General features: G+C 34.0%; 1 protein-coding gene across 2 annotated transcripts in view; it reads right to left on the bottom strand.

Annotated features, from left to right (window-relative positions):
• The window catches only part of LRBA (LPS responsive beige-like anchor protein), a 740,236-nt gene that overhangs the window by 468,143 nt on the left and 254,801 nt on the right, over nt 1–17,292 (bottom strand). The window contains exon 35 of one of the 2 annotated variants that reach the window (XM_037024623.2): nt 15,804–15,868. The exons of the other annotated variant lie outside the window; for it this stretch is intronic. Within the exon in view, the coding sequence (XP_036880518.2) occupies nt 15,804–15,868 (65 nt within the window). The remainder of the gene's footprint in view (nt 1–15,803; nt 15,869–17,292) is intronic. 2 annotated transcript variants of the gene reach the window in all.

Here is a 17,292-nt window from a genome sequence, read left to right as displayed (position 1 = left end):
TTTTGCTAAGAGGGTAGACTGTATGTTAAGTATTCTTATAAACAATAATAGACAAATATCAATAATAACGTAAGTATATGACATAATAGGAAAATGTGACTCATGCTGATTAACTAAAGCAGTCAATAGAAACACTGAGTAGGGCAGGTTTTGGATTTAACAGACAAATATTTCAAAGGTAGCTATTACTTGTTTAAAGAATTTAAGGCAACCATAATTTAAAAAGAAAAAGAAACTGTAATGACAATGACCACACAAATAGTGAACATAAATTATCTATTTAAAAAAACCAAATGAAAATTCTGTTCTTTAAAAAGACAACAATCAAGAAGAAAAATTCAAAGTGAACTCAAAACCAAATTTCAGATGGCAGAAGTAAGCACTGAGCTAGTAGACACAGCAATAAGCATCTATCCATGAATGAACAGAGAAAAAAAGGTTGAAAACAACTTAGCAATGTCTCAGATACCTGTAGGATAAAATCAAAAGTACCAACATACATGTGAGTCCCAGAAGAGGGAGCAAGATAGATAAGTACAGAACATATATATGAAGTAATAATGACTGAAATTTTTCTTATCTTTATGAAAAGCATTTATCTATAGATACTAGAAGCTAAGGAGCTCAAAGAAAGAAACTGCCAAACACTCTGACAATTTGAGGTTTTACTCTATGTAAGCTTAACAAGTTAACCTCCCACAGTTTCATGGATGCTGACAATGGCATGAGAAATCTTGGTCAGACACAAGTAACAATACTTGTTGTTATTATTCTCAACAATAGCAGTTGCCAGAGTATTAGTATTTGAGCTGGTACCTTGAAGCCACAATTCCTACACAATAACACAGATCCAGGAGATAAAATATATGCAGTGGAGTATATTATAAAAAAAACGAACCCTGAGCTTAGGGCACTTGCATCTTTTTTGATGGTCAGTAAGCTACTAACCTTTGCCAAAGAGAGAGACATTATTATTATTACAGTAGACAGCAGACAACATTGTTCTTTGCTTTAGATGAAGACACTATTTCTATATACCAGGGCTATGTGTTGTATAAACATCTTGGAAATGATAGTACAGAATAATAGTAGTTGGTTCTTCTACCTGCAAGACATGCAGGAATGAGACAGATCAATAAAGAATTATCTTCCAACAAACATAAAGGGACCTTCACCTACCTATGTCTAAATCAAACTGTTGTAAAACAAGATTTTTTTAAAAGGTTGAAAATAGCTAGGGAAAAAGAATTTTTCTGGATTCATAGAAGAAAACAGAGACTGTGACATAGTCAAAGTGCTTTAAAAAAAATGAAACAATTTCATATGTAACAAAACTACCCTTTTTCTAAATCATTGACAAAACTACCTTTTCAAAAATAAAAACACATTGCAAGGGAAATTTGGTAGTTGATCAAAAATTTAAACAGCATATAACCTAATAATTCTATTACTAAGAAAATACCCGATAGGTGGAGAAAGACAAGTGCCAAATGATTTCCCTCATTTGTGGAGTATAACAACGAAGCAAAACTGAAGGAACAAAATTGCATCAGACTCTGAGACTCCAAGAAGGAACTAGTGGTAACCAAAGGGGAGAGGTATGGGAGGGCAGATGGGGAGGGAGGGAGAGGGGGATTGAGGGGTACTATGTTTAGTACATATGATATGAGAGATCAGAGAGAGAGAACAGTGTAGCACAGAGAAGGCAAATAGTGGATCTGTGGCATCTTGCTGCACTGATGGACAGTGACTGCATTGAGGTATGTGGTGGGGACTTGATAATATGGGTAAATGTAGTAACCACGTTGTTTTTTCACGTGAAATCTTCGTAAGAGTGTATATCAATGATATCTTAATAAAAAAATTTTTTTAAATACCCAAGAAATTTTTTTTAAAAAGTCCACATAAAAACACATAAATGTTGGTAGCATCATTATTCACAATTGCCAAAATAGAAACTGAAATGTCCATTAAGTGTTTACTCAATGGATAAATAAAACATGGTTTATATATCAAGTGAAATATTATTCAGCAATAAAAAGAAATGTAGTTCTGGAATATGTTGTGATATAGATGAACCCTGAAAACATATGAAGTGAAAGAAACCATTCACATACTCACAACAGGAAAATCCATAAAGACCAAAGTGGTTGCATAGGGATGGGGAAGGACAGAATAGGGAGTGACTGCTAATGAGCACAGATTTTCCAAGAGAACATATCACAACCAAAAAATTAGCAAACTGAATCCTACAATATATTAAAAGGATTTTATACTATGACCATGTTCGATTCATGCCATAAATATGAAGTTTAACATCAAAACATCAACATACAGCATAATAATGAAGATCTAAACCTACATGATAATGCTAACACATAAGGAAATTCATGAAAAAAAAGTATCTTAATAAACAAAGAACAGAAAAGTATTTCCTCAGGTTGATAAAGATCATCTACAAAAAACTTTCAGCTATTTAACTGTAAAGGATCAATACATTCTATAAATATCCCCAAATTAATCTACAAAATCAATCCAATCTCTATCATATCCTTAACAGGCTTTTTGTGGATATTTTAAAACTGATTCAAAATTTATATTGGGGTAATCTAAATGATGTAAAAAAGTCAAAATAATTTTTTAAAGGAATATCAAAGACTTAACAATCTACCATTTCCAAAACTTACTACAAAGTTATAATAATAAAGAAGGCATAATATTAGAATAAATACTGATAAAGAGTTCAATGTAACAGAAATGAGAATCCATTAATGAAATCTCTTACATCTCTGGTTGTCTGGATTTTCAATATAGGTGATAAGATAATTCAGTGGACAAAGGGTGACCTTTCCAAGAAATACTGCTGTGATAACTGGGTATCTAGAAGCAAAAATTTAACTTGGACCCCTCTCTCACATCATAGAAAAAATAAAACCAAAATGAATCAAAGACTTAAATATAAGGGCTAAAACTACAAAACTTCCAGGAAAAAAAAATGTGTAATATTTAGAGGAAAAAAGGAAAATGTCCAGAATTTTGTATTAGGCTAAGATTTCTTGGATTTGACAACAAAAACAAAAGTTCTTAACAGAAGAAGAAATAAGAAATATTACTTTATTAAAATTGAAAATTTTGTCCTTGAAAGAAAATGAAAGGACAACCCAGAATAGGAGATAATATCTGCAGATCAAGTATATGACAAAAGATTCACATGTAGAAATATATGAAATATTGCTTAAAAGTCAGAAATCATATAGTGAAATGTTTAAATGGGCAAAAGATATACACAGACATTACACAAGAAGTTATATGAATAGATGATTTAGATGATTTGCCCCTGAAAAACATCCAACATCCTTAGCCATTAGGGAAATGCAAATTAATTCATTTGTTTAGATTTTGTGTTTCTTCCTTGGTCAGTCTTGGAAGGTTGTATTTTTCTAGGAAGTTGTCTATTTCTTCTAGGTTTTCCAGCTTGTTAGCATATACGTTTTCACAGTATTCTCTAATAACTATTTGTATTTCTTGGGGTCCATCGTGATTTTTGCTTTCTTGTTTCTGATTCTGTTGATGTGTGCTGATTCTCTTTTTTTCTTAATAACTCTGGCTAGAGGATTACCTTATTTTCACAAAGAACCAGCTCTTGGTTTCACTGATTTTTTCTATTGTTTTATTCTTCTCAATTTTATTTATTTCTTCTCTGATCTTTATGTCCCTCCTTCTGCTGCCTTTGGGCCTCATTTGTTCTTCTTTTTCCAATTTCAATAATTTTAACTTTACACTATTCATTTGGGATTGTTCTTCCTTCTTTAAATATGCTTGGATTGCTAAATACTTTCCTCTTAAGACTGCTTTTGCTGCATCCCACAGAAGTTGGGGCTCTGTGTTGTTGTTGTCATTTGTTTCCATATATTCCTTGATCTCTATTTTAATTTGGTCATTGATCCATTGATTATTTAGGAGCATGTTGTTAACCCTCCGTGTGTTTGTGAGCCTTTTTGTTTTCTTTGTACAATTTATTTCTAGTTTTATACCTTTGTGGTCTAAAAAGTTGGTTGGTAGGATTTCAATCTTTTTGAATTTACTGAGGCTCATTTTGTGGCCTAGTATGTGGTCTATTCTTTAAAATGTTCCATGTGCACTTGAGAAGAATGTGCATCCTGTTGCTTTTGGATGTAGAGTACTGTAGATGTCTATTAGGTCCATCTCTTCTAGTGTGTTGCGCCTCTATGTCCTTACTTACTTTCTGTCTGGTGGATCTATCCTTTGGATTGAGTGGTGTGTTGAAGTCTCCTAAAATGAATGCATTGCATTCTATTTACTCTTTTAGTTCTGGTAGTATTTGTTTCAGATATGCTGGTGCTCCTGTATTGGGTGCATACATATTTTTAATGGTTATATCCTCTTATTGGACTGAGCTGTTTATCATTATGTAATGTCCTTCTTTATCTTGTTACTTTCTTTGTTCTGAAGTCTATTTTGTCTGATACTAGTACTATAACACCTGCTTTTTTCTCCCTGTTGTTTGCATGAAATATCTTTTTCCATCCCTTGACTTTTAGTCTGTGCCTATCTTTGGGTTTGAGGTAAGTCTCTTGTAAGCAGCATATAGATGGGTCTTGCTTTTTTAACCATTTTATTACTCTTTGTCTTTTGATTGTTGCATTCAGTCCATTTACATTTAGGGTGATTATTGAGAGATATGTACTTATTGCCATTGCAGGCTTTAGATTCGTGGTTACCAAAGGTTCAAGGTTAGCTTCTTTACTATCTTACTGTCTAACTTAATTCGCTTATTGAGCTATTATATACACTGTCTGATATTTCTTTATTTCTCTCCTTTCTTATTCCTCCTTCTCCATTCTTTATATGTTGGGTGTTTTATTCTATGCTCTTTTGTGTTTCCTTTGACTGCTTTTGTAAGTAGTTGATTTTATTTTTTGCCTTTAGTTTGTCTTTGCTGTGATTTTATTTTCTCTGGTGACATCTATTTAGCCTTAGGAGTGCTCCCATTTAGAGCAGCCCCTCTAAAATACCCTGTAGAGGTGGTTTGTGGGAGGCAAATTCCCTTAACTTTTACTTGTCTGGGAATTGTTTAATCCCTCCTTCATATTTAAATGATAATCATACTGGATACAGTATCCTTGGTTCAAGGCCCTTCTGTTTCATTACATTGAATGTATCATGCCATTCTCTTCTGGCCTGTAAGGTTTCTGTTGAGAAGTCTGATGATAGCCTGATGGGTTTTCCTTTGTAGGTGACGTTTTACCTCTCTCTAGCTGCCTTTAATACTCTCTTCTTGTCCTTGATCTTTGCCATTTTAATTATTATGTGTCTTGGTGTTGTCCTCCTTGGGTCCCTTCTGTTGGGAGTTCTGTGTGCTTCCGTGATCTGAGCAACTATTTCCTTCCCCAGTTTGGAGAAGTTTTCAGCAATTATTTCTTCAAATACACTTTCTATCCCTTTTTCTCACTCTTCTTCTTCTGGTACCCCTATAATGCGGATATTGATCATTTTGGATTGGTCACACAGTTCTCTTAATATTGTTTCATTTCTGGGATCGTTTTATCTCTCTCTGCGCATGCTTCTATGTGTTCCTGTCCTCTGGTTTCTATTCCATTAATGGCGTCCTGCACCTCGTCCATTCTGCTTTTAAGTCCTTCCAGAGATTGTTTTATTTCTGTAGTCTCCCTCCCTACTGTTTCGATTAACTCTTGCATTTTTCCCTGCAGCTCCATCAGCATGGTTATGACCTTTATTTTAAATTCTTTTTCAGGAAGATTGGTTAGGTCTATCTCCCCATATTCCTCCTCAGGGGAGACTGTCTGGGTTAGTCTGGTCTGTATCAAATTCTTCTGCCTTTTCATGGCAATAGAGGTAGTTGTGGGGAGTTGGCACATGTGTCAGCTGGGAGAACGGGTGACACCTAGCGGCTTGTGCTGGGCAGTTGAGTGCAGACGGGGTCTCTGATTCTTGCCCAGCCGCTATGAAGGAAGCTCTGCGAACGCAGCGTGGCTGGCCTCAGGCTGCTGCTCCGCTACAGTGGGGCCGTGCCAGAGGGGGAAAAGGCACGAGGCTGTTTATTGCCATGAGGGGCCTCCAAGCTGCACAGCCACCCAGGGGGTTAGGGCACCCAGAGTTCCCTGGGATTCCCAGCTGCTAGGCTGAGGGTGCCAGGATGCCTCCATCCAGCTGTGGGGTCCCTGTCCCTTTAAGACTTTCAAAAAGCACTCGCTTTTCTTTGTCCCAGGAGCACCAGCTGTGGGGACCTGCTTGCAGGTTTTACTGTTCCCTTTCCCTAGTATCCAACACACCATACACTGTGTGTCTGAGCTCCTAGTTTGGATGGCTAGGGCTGGGTGATTAGCAGTCCTGGGCTCCCTCTCCCTCCCCGCTCCGACTCCTCTCCTCCCGCCGGGAGCTGGGGTGAGGGGCGCTCGGGTCCCTCCGGGCCGCAGCTGGTATCTTACCCCCTTCGTGAGGCGCTGAGTTCTCGCAGCTGTAGATGTAGCCTGGCTGTTGTCCTGTATCTTCTGGTCTCTCATTTAGGAAAAGTTGTATTTGTTGTATTTTCAAAATATATATGGTTTTGGGAGGAGATTTCCACTGCTCTACTCACGCTGCCATCTTGGCTCCTCCTCCAAAAGGGCTTTTTTCCACACCACTCTCCCAAAACTACTATTATCTAAATCAGAAACTTCTAAGCCAGTGTTCAAATCTTAGTTGTCATCCTACCATTTTAACAAATTCGTCTAGTCAAATGCCATCTATAGGCTTCCAATACCCACATTTATATCTGTAGTATTAATAAATAGCAATACACTGCCTATTTAACATCTCTCCTTAGATGTCTACTAGAGATCTAAAAATTTGTATTACCAAAACTGAACTAATCTCCACCAATAACTGATTTATCTACAAATTTTTCCTCTCAGGTTAACAAAAACATCTTTCCAACTGTGCAGGCCAAAAATCTTAAAAGTGGTACTTGGCTCCTGGCTTTTCTCGTAAACCATATCATACCATTATTAAATCTTATCTTAAAAATATATCATAATCATACTATTTCTTACCTCATCTACAGCTACTACTATAATCCAAGTCACCATCATGTTTAACTAGAATTACTGTAATATCACCCTAATTAATCTGTTTGTTCCTATCTTTAAATTCCTACATTAATCAGCCAGAGTGACCTTTTTAATAAATATGACAGGCTGTCTCCTTTCTCTACTCAAAATCTTGCAGTGACTGTCATTTCTCAGAGAATTAATTTCCAAGGCTTTACACAAATTCTTGACCCATGTTATCTCTCTGACCTCAGTACTTAAACTTCTCTCTACTTTGATCACTTTGTTCTTGCCATATTGTCTTTATTCCTCAAATATGCCAAGAAAGTTTTCATCTATTTAGTGGCTGTTCCCTAGGACTGGAATGCTCTTCCACTACATCTCTATGGTTAGACCTTTCACATCCTTCAAATGCATGCTGCAGTGTCACATTTCAATGAATTCTAATCTAACCATTCAATTTAAACTGAAAACTATACCAACCCTTTATACTTCCTTCAAAAATCTACCTTCCCCTCAACCTCCACATTATCTTTCTCCTTACTACTTACCACCTTTGACCCATTATTTGTTTATTGTTCATCATCTGTCAATGACTGTTCAAATGTAAGATCAACCAGAAAAAATATTTTTATATTTTTTGTTTATTGCTGTATCTACAGCATCAAGGACAATTCATGATACACACTCAATGCATAATAAATAATGGCTGAATGAACAGATGAGAAAATGGAGACTCACAGAAGAGTACTTTCTCAGTGTCAGAGTTGAAACTTGAAACCAGGGCTAACATCAAAGCAAATGCCATTAATCACTAGGCCACGTCACCTTATCTATTAAATCTAAAGGTAACTTGCATAATTGAGGGTGTTTACACTTAATAGCTTATTATTAACCAAAACCAATTTTTATAACAAATTTTTTTAAGAAAAAACTAGAATTTTCCTTAAACAAATAAGCCCTTATAAATTATAGAAAAACCTTTGAATTAGTGTTTTGCATTAAGGAAAATAAGAATATATTAGAACAATAGCTCTCAACACCTCTTTCTCTATACATAAAGTTTGAAAGCTTTCACTACACTTCACTGTTCAAATTCAGCCTAAGAGATATTTATTTTTCTGATGAATAAGTACTTGCAAATTTTAGCTAAAAGTAGAACTTAATTATTAGTCATTTACTCATTGAGAAATATTTATTGATTTCCCACTATTTGTCAGACTTCAGACTATAATTTAGTCCTGTTTCTAAGATGGATAACAGCAATAGCCTTGCTACTGTTCTTCAGTAGCAAGATTTCAATCAGGTCTCACCTTCAACCCATCCTGAGCATTTCTGCCAATCGTATTTCCAAAATCAAAATATCACAGTGATATTCCTTTGCTTAAAATCTCCAAGGCAAAAGGAGCTGATAGTGTGCAGAGCAAAGCCGACAGACCAGCTAAGACAGGAAACGTGGGACATGGGTCAGCTTCAGTTAAGACAACAAACAAAGCGTTTTTCTAGTCTTAAAGCTGCTTCTCCTACTGTGCCCAGACAGGGAATCTGATTCACAGTTCCACTCAACAGTGAAAGCAACCTAAAGTCTACCTGACCCACGAAACCAGAGCACATGGGAAAAATGCATAGCTCAACCAACAGCCCTGCCTACAGAGGCATTTGAACAGAGAAAACAGTTTTTGGCTTTCCATGTCTGCAGAGCAAAATTGATGGCTTCCCCTGAACCAGGGCCTTTAATACACATTCTTTCCAGACTCAGGTCCCCAAACAAAAAGCTGTACAGGCCCTGGGTCCCATACTATTGTTCTGTCATGCAGGAAGCTAATTCATATTCGCATTTACAATTGAATATAGTACCTAGTCCTGACCATTAAGTAAGTCTGAGCAGAGAATCCAGGCAACCACGGAGCCTAATCTGCAGCTTCATTTGAGTGGGGAACCAAACCAGCAGTCCTATGAAACTCTTTTCAGCCAGTGGCACACAACCCCATTACTAAATTTAGAGCTCACACAGTTAACTTACCCAAAAACAGACCATAATAATAGGCCCCACATGCCCAAGGATATTGTCAGCAGGCACACCCAAAAACCAAAACTGAGCTGACTGGTTAAGATCTATCTCTGCAAAAGCAAACCTGTATAGCCTGTAAGAGGAACCTGATTACTCAAATGCACAGATGCTAATGTAAGGAATCAAAGATCATGAAAAGAAACAAATAAAGCTCTAAAAGCTAATCTTAAAGAAATGGAGGTCTGTGAACTGTCAAAGAATTCAGAATAATACTCCTAAAGAAGTTCAATGAATTACAATAATACACAGAAAACTAAATGCAAGAACGAAACAAGAAGATCAAAAGTAATATAGGGCATAAGAAAAAATAAACAGAAATTCTACAGGTAAAAAAAATACAATAATTGAACTGAAGACTTTACTCTATAGAGTTTCAAAATATGACTCAATCTTGCAGAAGGAATTAGCTATAGGGAGAAAAGGACATTAAAAATTATCCAGAGGAGAAAAAAGGACAAAAATATATATAAAAGAATGAAGAAAGCCTATATAACTTACAGGACACAATAAAAATAAACAATATTTACATAATAATAATTCCAGAAAGAGAAAGGGGCAGAAAATATATTTAAAGCAATAATGGCTGAAAAAAGTCTTAATCTGGGGAGAGAAATGGACATCTGGATCCATCTGAACCCAAATACACCAAAGATAAATTATAATTAAACTGTAAAAAGTCAAAAACAAAGCAAGAATTTTAAAGGCAGCAAGAAAAAAGACAGAAGTTACAAAGAAGGGAACCCCCAAAAGACTGTCAGTGGATTCTCCACAGAAACTTTTCACACCAGAAAACAATAGGATGACATATTCAAAATATTGGAAGAAAAAAAAACTGTCAACAAAGAATACTATACCCAATAAGCTACACTTCACAAATAAAGGAGGAATAAAAATTTATCCAAACAAACTAAAGCTAAAGGAGTTTATTACCATTAGACCTGCCTTATAAGAAATGCTAAGGAGAGTTTTTTGAGTGGAAGTAAAAGTATACTAATTAACATAAAGACAAAAAAGTAGCATAAAAGTCACTGGTAATGGTAAATATAGCTAAAGTTATATTCTCTAATTTGGTAATGAAGGTGCATAATTTACTAAAAACTCTAGTTTAAAAGTTTAAAAAATGAATGTATAAAAATAACCGTAATTACAATAATCTATTATTAGTCACATAATGTAAAAATATGTAAACTGTAACAACAATAAAATTAAATATAAGGGGGAGGAGAAGTAAAATTTTAAAGTCTTAGAATTCTATTGAAGTTATCAGTTTAAAATAGGTGGTTATAATTTTAAAGCATTTTATGTAAGCTTCATGGTAACCACAAAGAAAGACATGCTGCAATTACATAAAAGAACACGATAAAGAAAACAGCATAGTTGTAACACCAAAACATCAAAATAGGAAAAAAGCAGAGTAAGAAATAAGGAAGAGCAGATTACAAAATAACCAGTAAACAACAAAATGGCAATAGTAAACACTTACCTATCAATAATTACTTTGAACATATGAATGTGCTGTCTACAAAAGACTCACTTTAGGCTTAAAGACACACATAGACTGAAAGTGAAGGGATGGAAGAAACCATTTCAAGCACATGGTAACCAAAAAAAAAAAAAAAAGAATCAAGGGTAGCTATGCTTACATTAGACAAAGTAGACTTTAAACTAAAAATGGTATAAAAGACAAAGCAGGTCATACCTAATGATAAAGTATCAATCCATCAAGAAGAGAGTTAACAATTATAAATATTTACACACTCAACATCAGAGCAGCTAAATATATAAAACAAAAACTGACAGAGCTAAAGGGAAAAATAAATGTAATAGAGTATTAGTTGGGGACATTAATACTCCACGTTTCATAATGGATAAATCATCTAAACAGAGTATCAATAAGGAAACAGTGGTTTTGAACACTATAGACTAAGGGGACCTAACAAAGATACACAGACTATTCTGTCAACAGCAAAAATACATATTTTTCTCAAGCACACATGGAACATTGCCTAGGATAGACAATATGTGAGTCCACAACGCAGTCTGAATGAATTCAAGACTGAGATCATACCAACTATCTCCTCTGACCACAACAGCATGAAACTAAAATCAGTAACGAGGAAAACAGCAAAACTCATGAATATATAGAAACTAAACAACACTCTCCTGAACAACCAAATACCCAAAGAAGAGATTAAATAGGAAATAAAAAGTTTCTTAAGACAAAGAAAAAATGGAAACACAACACACCAGAATCTATGGGACACAGCAAAAGAGCTGCCAAGAGGGAAGTTCATAGCAATAAATGCCTATATTGAGAACCAAGATCCCAAAAAACAACCTGACTCTACTACTTAAGTAACTAGAAAAAGAACAAACTGAGCACAGTATTGGCAGAAGAAAGGAAAATGTAAAGATTAGAACAGAAATAGAGGAAATAAAAACAATAGAAAAGATTAAACCAAACTAAGAGTTGGTTCTTTGAAAAGAGAAAGAATATTGAAAAAACCTTTGCTAGACTTACTAAGGAAAAAAAGGATCCAAATCAGCAAAATTATAAATACAGAGACATTAAAACTGGTACCACAGAAATACAGATATCATAAAAGGGTACTATGAAATCTACATGCCAAAAAGATGCATAATCTAGAAGATATGGAAAAATTCTTAGAAACATACAATTTACTAAGACTGATGCAAAAAGAAACAGAAAATTTGAATAGATCAGTTATTAGTAAAGAGATTGAATCAGTAATCAAAGATCTCCCAATGAAGAAAAACACAGGACCAGATGGCTTCACTAGTTTTACCAAACAAGAATTAATACCAATCCTTTACAAACACCTTAAAAAAAATAATAATAATCAAAATTCTTTGCATCACAAAAATCAAAACTCACTTTATGAGTCCAGCATTATCCTGATACCAAAAACCAGAAAAGGACCTACTAGAAAAGAAAACTGCAGGTCAATATCCCTGATGAATATAGATGCAAAAATTCTCAATAAGGTAATAGCAAACTGAATTTAGCAGCACATTAAAAGGATCATTCACCATGACCAAGTGGGATTTATCCTTGGAATGCAAGGATTGTTAAACAATTCTTATCAATCAATGTGATACATCACATTAACAGAATGAAAGAAAAGAATATGATCATCTCAATACACACAGAAGTAGCATTTGACAAAATTCTACATCCATTCATGATGAAAATTCTTAACAAATTAGGCATAGAAACAACATCTCAACACAGTAAAGACCATATATGACAACCCACATCTACATCATACTCAATTGCAAAAGGTTGAACGCTTTTCTTCTACGATCAGGAACAAGAGAAGGATGTCAATTCTCACCACTCCTATTAAGCATAGTACTGAAAGCCCCAGGCTAGACAGATAGACTAGATAGATAGATAGATAGATAGATAGATAGATAGATAGATAGATAGATAGATAGATAGAGAGAGAGAGAGATAAAGAAATAAATAACAGGTAACAGATTTGGAAAGGGAGAAGTAAAACTATTTGCAGATATTGTGATTTTACATATAGAAAAACTTGAAGACTCAAGCAAAAAACTGTTAGATCTAATCAATGAATTCAGTAATGTTGCAGGATACAAAATCAACATACAAAAATCAGTAGTGTTTTATACTTAACAATCAATTTTCTGAAAAAGATATAAAGAAATTAATCCCATTTACAATAGCATCAAAAACAATAAAATACTTCGGAATAAATTTAACTAAGGAAATGAAATATACCTATTCTGAAAACTAGAAGATGTTGATGAAATAATTCAAAGAGACAAATCAACGGAAACATATTCCACATTCATTTATTGGGAGAATTAATACTGTTAAAATATCAATACTATCAAAAGCCATGTATAGATTCAATGCAATACATATCAAAATTACAATGACTTTTTATAAAAGTAGGAAAAAAACTAAAATTTATATGGAACCCCAAAAGACCCCAAGTAGCCAGAGAGAGAAATCCTGAGAAAGAAAAGCAAAGCAAGAGGCATCACACTCTTTGCCCACTATACTATAAAGCTAGAGTAATCAAAACAGTATGATACTGGCATAAAAACTGACTAAGAGACTAATGGACATAAATCAAAAGGAGAGAAATAAACCAAGGTTATATGGTCAACTAATATTTGACAAAGGATCCAGGAATACTCAATGAAGAAAAGACAGTCACTTCAGTAAACAGTGCTTGGATAACTGGATATTCACATGCACAAGAACGAAACTGAACTCCTATCTTAGACACTCATAAAAATTAACTCGAAATGAAAGACTGAAATGTAATCCCTAAAACCTCGAAACCCCTAGAAGTAAACAGAAAATAGAAATAAAGCTCCTTGACGTGACCCTTGGAAATGGTTTCCCTGTATGACACCTAACACACAATCAACAAAATCTGAAATAGACAAGTGGGTTTACATTAAACCAGAAAACCTCTGTACAGCAAAAGAAACCATCAACAAAATGCAAAGACAAATGGGGGGAAATTTTGCAAGCAATATATCCGATAAAACACACACACACAAAATTTAAAAATGGACAAAAGACCTGAATAGAAGATGTATGAAAGGCCAACAGGTATATGAAAAGATGCTCAAAATCACTAGTCATTAGGGAAATGCAAATTATTAAAACCACAATGAGATGTCACCTCACACCTGTTAGAATGGCCATCAAAAAGACAAGAGATAAATGCTGGCATGGATATGGAGAAAAGAAAACCCTGTGCACTGCTGGTGGGATTAGAAATTCAGTCACAATGGAAAACAGTACAGAGGATACACAAAAAATTAAAAATACAACTACCATAACAATACAGCAATTCGATCTGTGGGAATATATCTCAAGAAAATGAAAACAATAACTCAAAAAGATATCTGCACACCTGTGGTCACAGTAGCATTATTTATAATAGCCAAGACATGGAAACAACTTAAGCATCCATAAATGGATGAATGGATAGAAGTTGTGGCATGCATATATGTACAGAACATTATTCAGCCTTAAAAATTAGTAAATTCTACCATTTGCAACAACATGGATAGTCACTGAAGGCATTGCGCTAAGTGAAAGAGACAGAGAAGACAAGTACCTGCATAATCTCACTATATGTGGAATTTTTTAAAAAATTCATTTTCTAGAAAAAGATGTGGTCACTAAAGGCAGAGGAGAGAGGAAGGGGGAGTTGGAGGAAGGTGGTCAAATGGTACAAATTTCCAGTTACAGGATAAATAAGTAGTACAGTTATAATGTACAACGTGATGACTATAGTTAACACTGCTGTTATTATACATAAGAAAATTGAGAGTAAATCCTAAGAGTTCTCATCACAAGGAGAAAAAAATCCTTTTTCTTTCTTTTCTTTGTGTTGTGTCTATATGAGATGTTAACTGAACATATTATGATAATCATTTCACAATATATGTAAATCAAACCATCATCCTGTCTTAAGCTTATACAGTGATTATACCAATTATTCCTCAATAAAACTGGAAAATAAGAAAATAACATCTCAAAATCATATTCCCTGGGGAAGTTTTACCAATTCTTCTAAACTAAATTGAAGAGTCTTTCTCTTTTTTCTCATTTTTACTTTGGTAACCTGTACTTAAACACTTCTATACAGAATTTAGCATAAAGCATTGTAATTGCAGGTTTATTTATTTCCAATACTAGTGTTTTCCTATAATTATTTGCTGAGTGAAAGAATTTTAGTGGTAGTTAATATTAAATAATTGATATCAAAACCCTTTTCTCCCTTTTCTGTAACATTAATAAGACAGAGGCTGGATTCCTTGTTACTAGTTCAAATAGCTCCTTAGTAGTGATGTCATTCTTTCAACACTAGCCAGAACATTATAAAGAAACATTCCTAAAAATAATCTTGTCAGAATGCTATTTCCAATGGGAGCCAATGCTATTTCCAACCTTTCAATCTATACTCTGTATACTGAGTCTTCAGTTCAATCAATGCAAAATCAGCTGCCACAAAACAGATACAAAGTAGTCCACTCACCATTTCCTCAATTTACTTATACTTTCTAACTCTCTTACTGTCTTAAATGGTTTTTTTCCCTTATATAATCCTTTTCATCTCTATACTTTCCCTGCTTTTCTCTCTTATTACTGAATTTTCTTTCCTTGAATTCTTCTGTTTTCATTAAATGGCAACCGTACCACTTTTCTCCTTCCTACACGTTCTCATTATATCACAACACACACACACACAAAAAAAAAACTTGTTCCCCTTCTCCCTTATGACAAGGCCATGACATAAGAGATAATATAGACATCTTAGTTTACTTACTGACTCTACAAATATAATAGAACTTTACAGGCATCCAAATTAATTAACAGTTTTCCTTATATATCCTAATAGAATCACCAGTTTACTTTTGCCAAACTCAGTCCTACTTTTTGAAATTATTGATCGGAACTTTATCATTAAACATGTACCTATGAAGAAAATCATAAAATCATTAAATATAAACACATTTTTAATAATTAATATCTGAGCTCCACTGCATTGCTAACTGCAAAAAACAATGCAGTATCTAAAAATATCAGTTCTAATGGCAAAAATAAAGTAAGATTTTTAAGTAAAATATAAATGGATATAAATTACCTTCCTTCATTGACAAGTTCAATAAAAGCAAGGCCTGCATTCTTCTGAATAGAATTCTGCCACTCCTAAAAAAATAGCAGAAAATAGCTGAACAAATTTCACTCCGTAGGTTATTTCTTTAAAACAATTATGAAACACCACCCATATCAATTTCATACTTTAACTCTTAAAGGGAGCTTTTTGTTAAACATGTTACCTACCCAATGAAGCCCTGTGAACACATGAATAGTTGGTATTAAAAAGTAAATAAGTTAGGAAAAATTTGATTTTCTATAAATTAAATTAGCCTATCTATATTTATATTGATCTTTTTGTTTTTACCATTATACACTACTAATTTAACTGAAATAGCTGGGAGTTGGAAATGAAAGCAGCAAAGAAGATGAAAGACAGAGGTTCATTTTTATTTAAGAAAAGAGATGCATGACCCCAAATGAGGGGAAGACAGAATTAAGTAGTTCAGCACACTTAGTAAATAGCATATATTCTACCATAAAAATTGATGTTTAGTGATTGAGAAAGAGATAAAGAGGATCAGTGAATTTGGTTAGACCACTTTTGAGCTGGAAACCTACAGCTCACTAGCCTATGAATTTGCAAAAGATGCTATAAATCTACTGACTACATAATTTATGAATAAGTTCTCCATTAAAGAAAACACAAGAAGGAAATCAATGAGTATAGAGTATGTACAAATGAAAATTTTAATCCTTATTCTAAACACATGTAAAATAAGCATTAATCCAATAAAGTTGGACATACAGGAATTGAAAGGTAGCTAGATTTGAGAAATGCCAATGTGTGTTTATGTTCACATGCATATATTTTTTTAAAGAACTGGAAGTATAAACAGAATCTTTATGTTCCTTAAAACTAAGGAGCCCCTTATATTTCACATACATAGTATGCCTCAAGTGATCTTTTATAAAGCTAAAAACAAAAGGCAATGTTGGTGTACTTATCATTGCTACTATAAGCCATATTTATATTTTCTGAATATAATACCTTTAAGAGTTTTAAATTCCATGTAATTTCACCCAACAACCTCTTTGGGTAACACCAAATTCTTATTTTATTTTCACCCTTATCCTTTCTCTTCTACTTTTTCCTTCTTATCCCCAATTTTACATTATTTTCTTTTTTTATGTTTTGAAAAACCCAAGGTGGGTCTCAGGACTTAAATGGCTATTATTTTGTTACAAGGTTCTATTTCGTGAATAGGTAAGAGCATAATAGTAGAATGAAAATTAGGTATGAAGTTAGCCAGACATTTGAGGATAGTAAATGGCTAATCCTAGGAGAGAAGATAAAGTAATGTGCTTAGGAAAGAGCAATAAACAAGAAGTCATGAGGTATATGTTCTCAAACTGGTTCTGGTAACAGGATATGTCCATGAATCACTACATTGCCAGGTTTTTAGATATCTCCTTTAAAAATTACCTTCAAGCTCTATTATTCTATGATTCAGTAACTTACAAACATTCAAATA

The sequence above is a fragment of the Manis javanica genome, chromosome 3 (genome assembly GCF_040802235.1).
Source record: "Manis javanica isolate MJ-LG chromosome 3, MJ_LKY, whole genome shotgun sequence".
NCBI classification, from domain to species: domain Eukaryota; kingdom Metazoa; phylum Chordata; class Mammalia; order Pholidota; family Manidae; genus Manis; species Manis javanica.
This window is presented reverse-complemented; position numbering and strand designations above follow the sequence as displayed.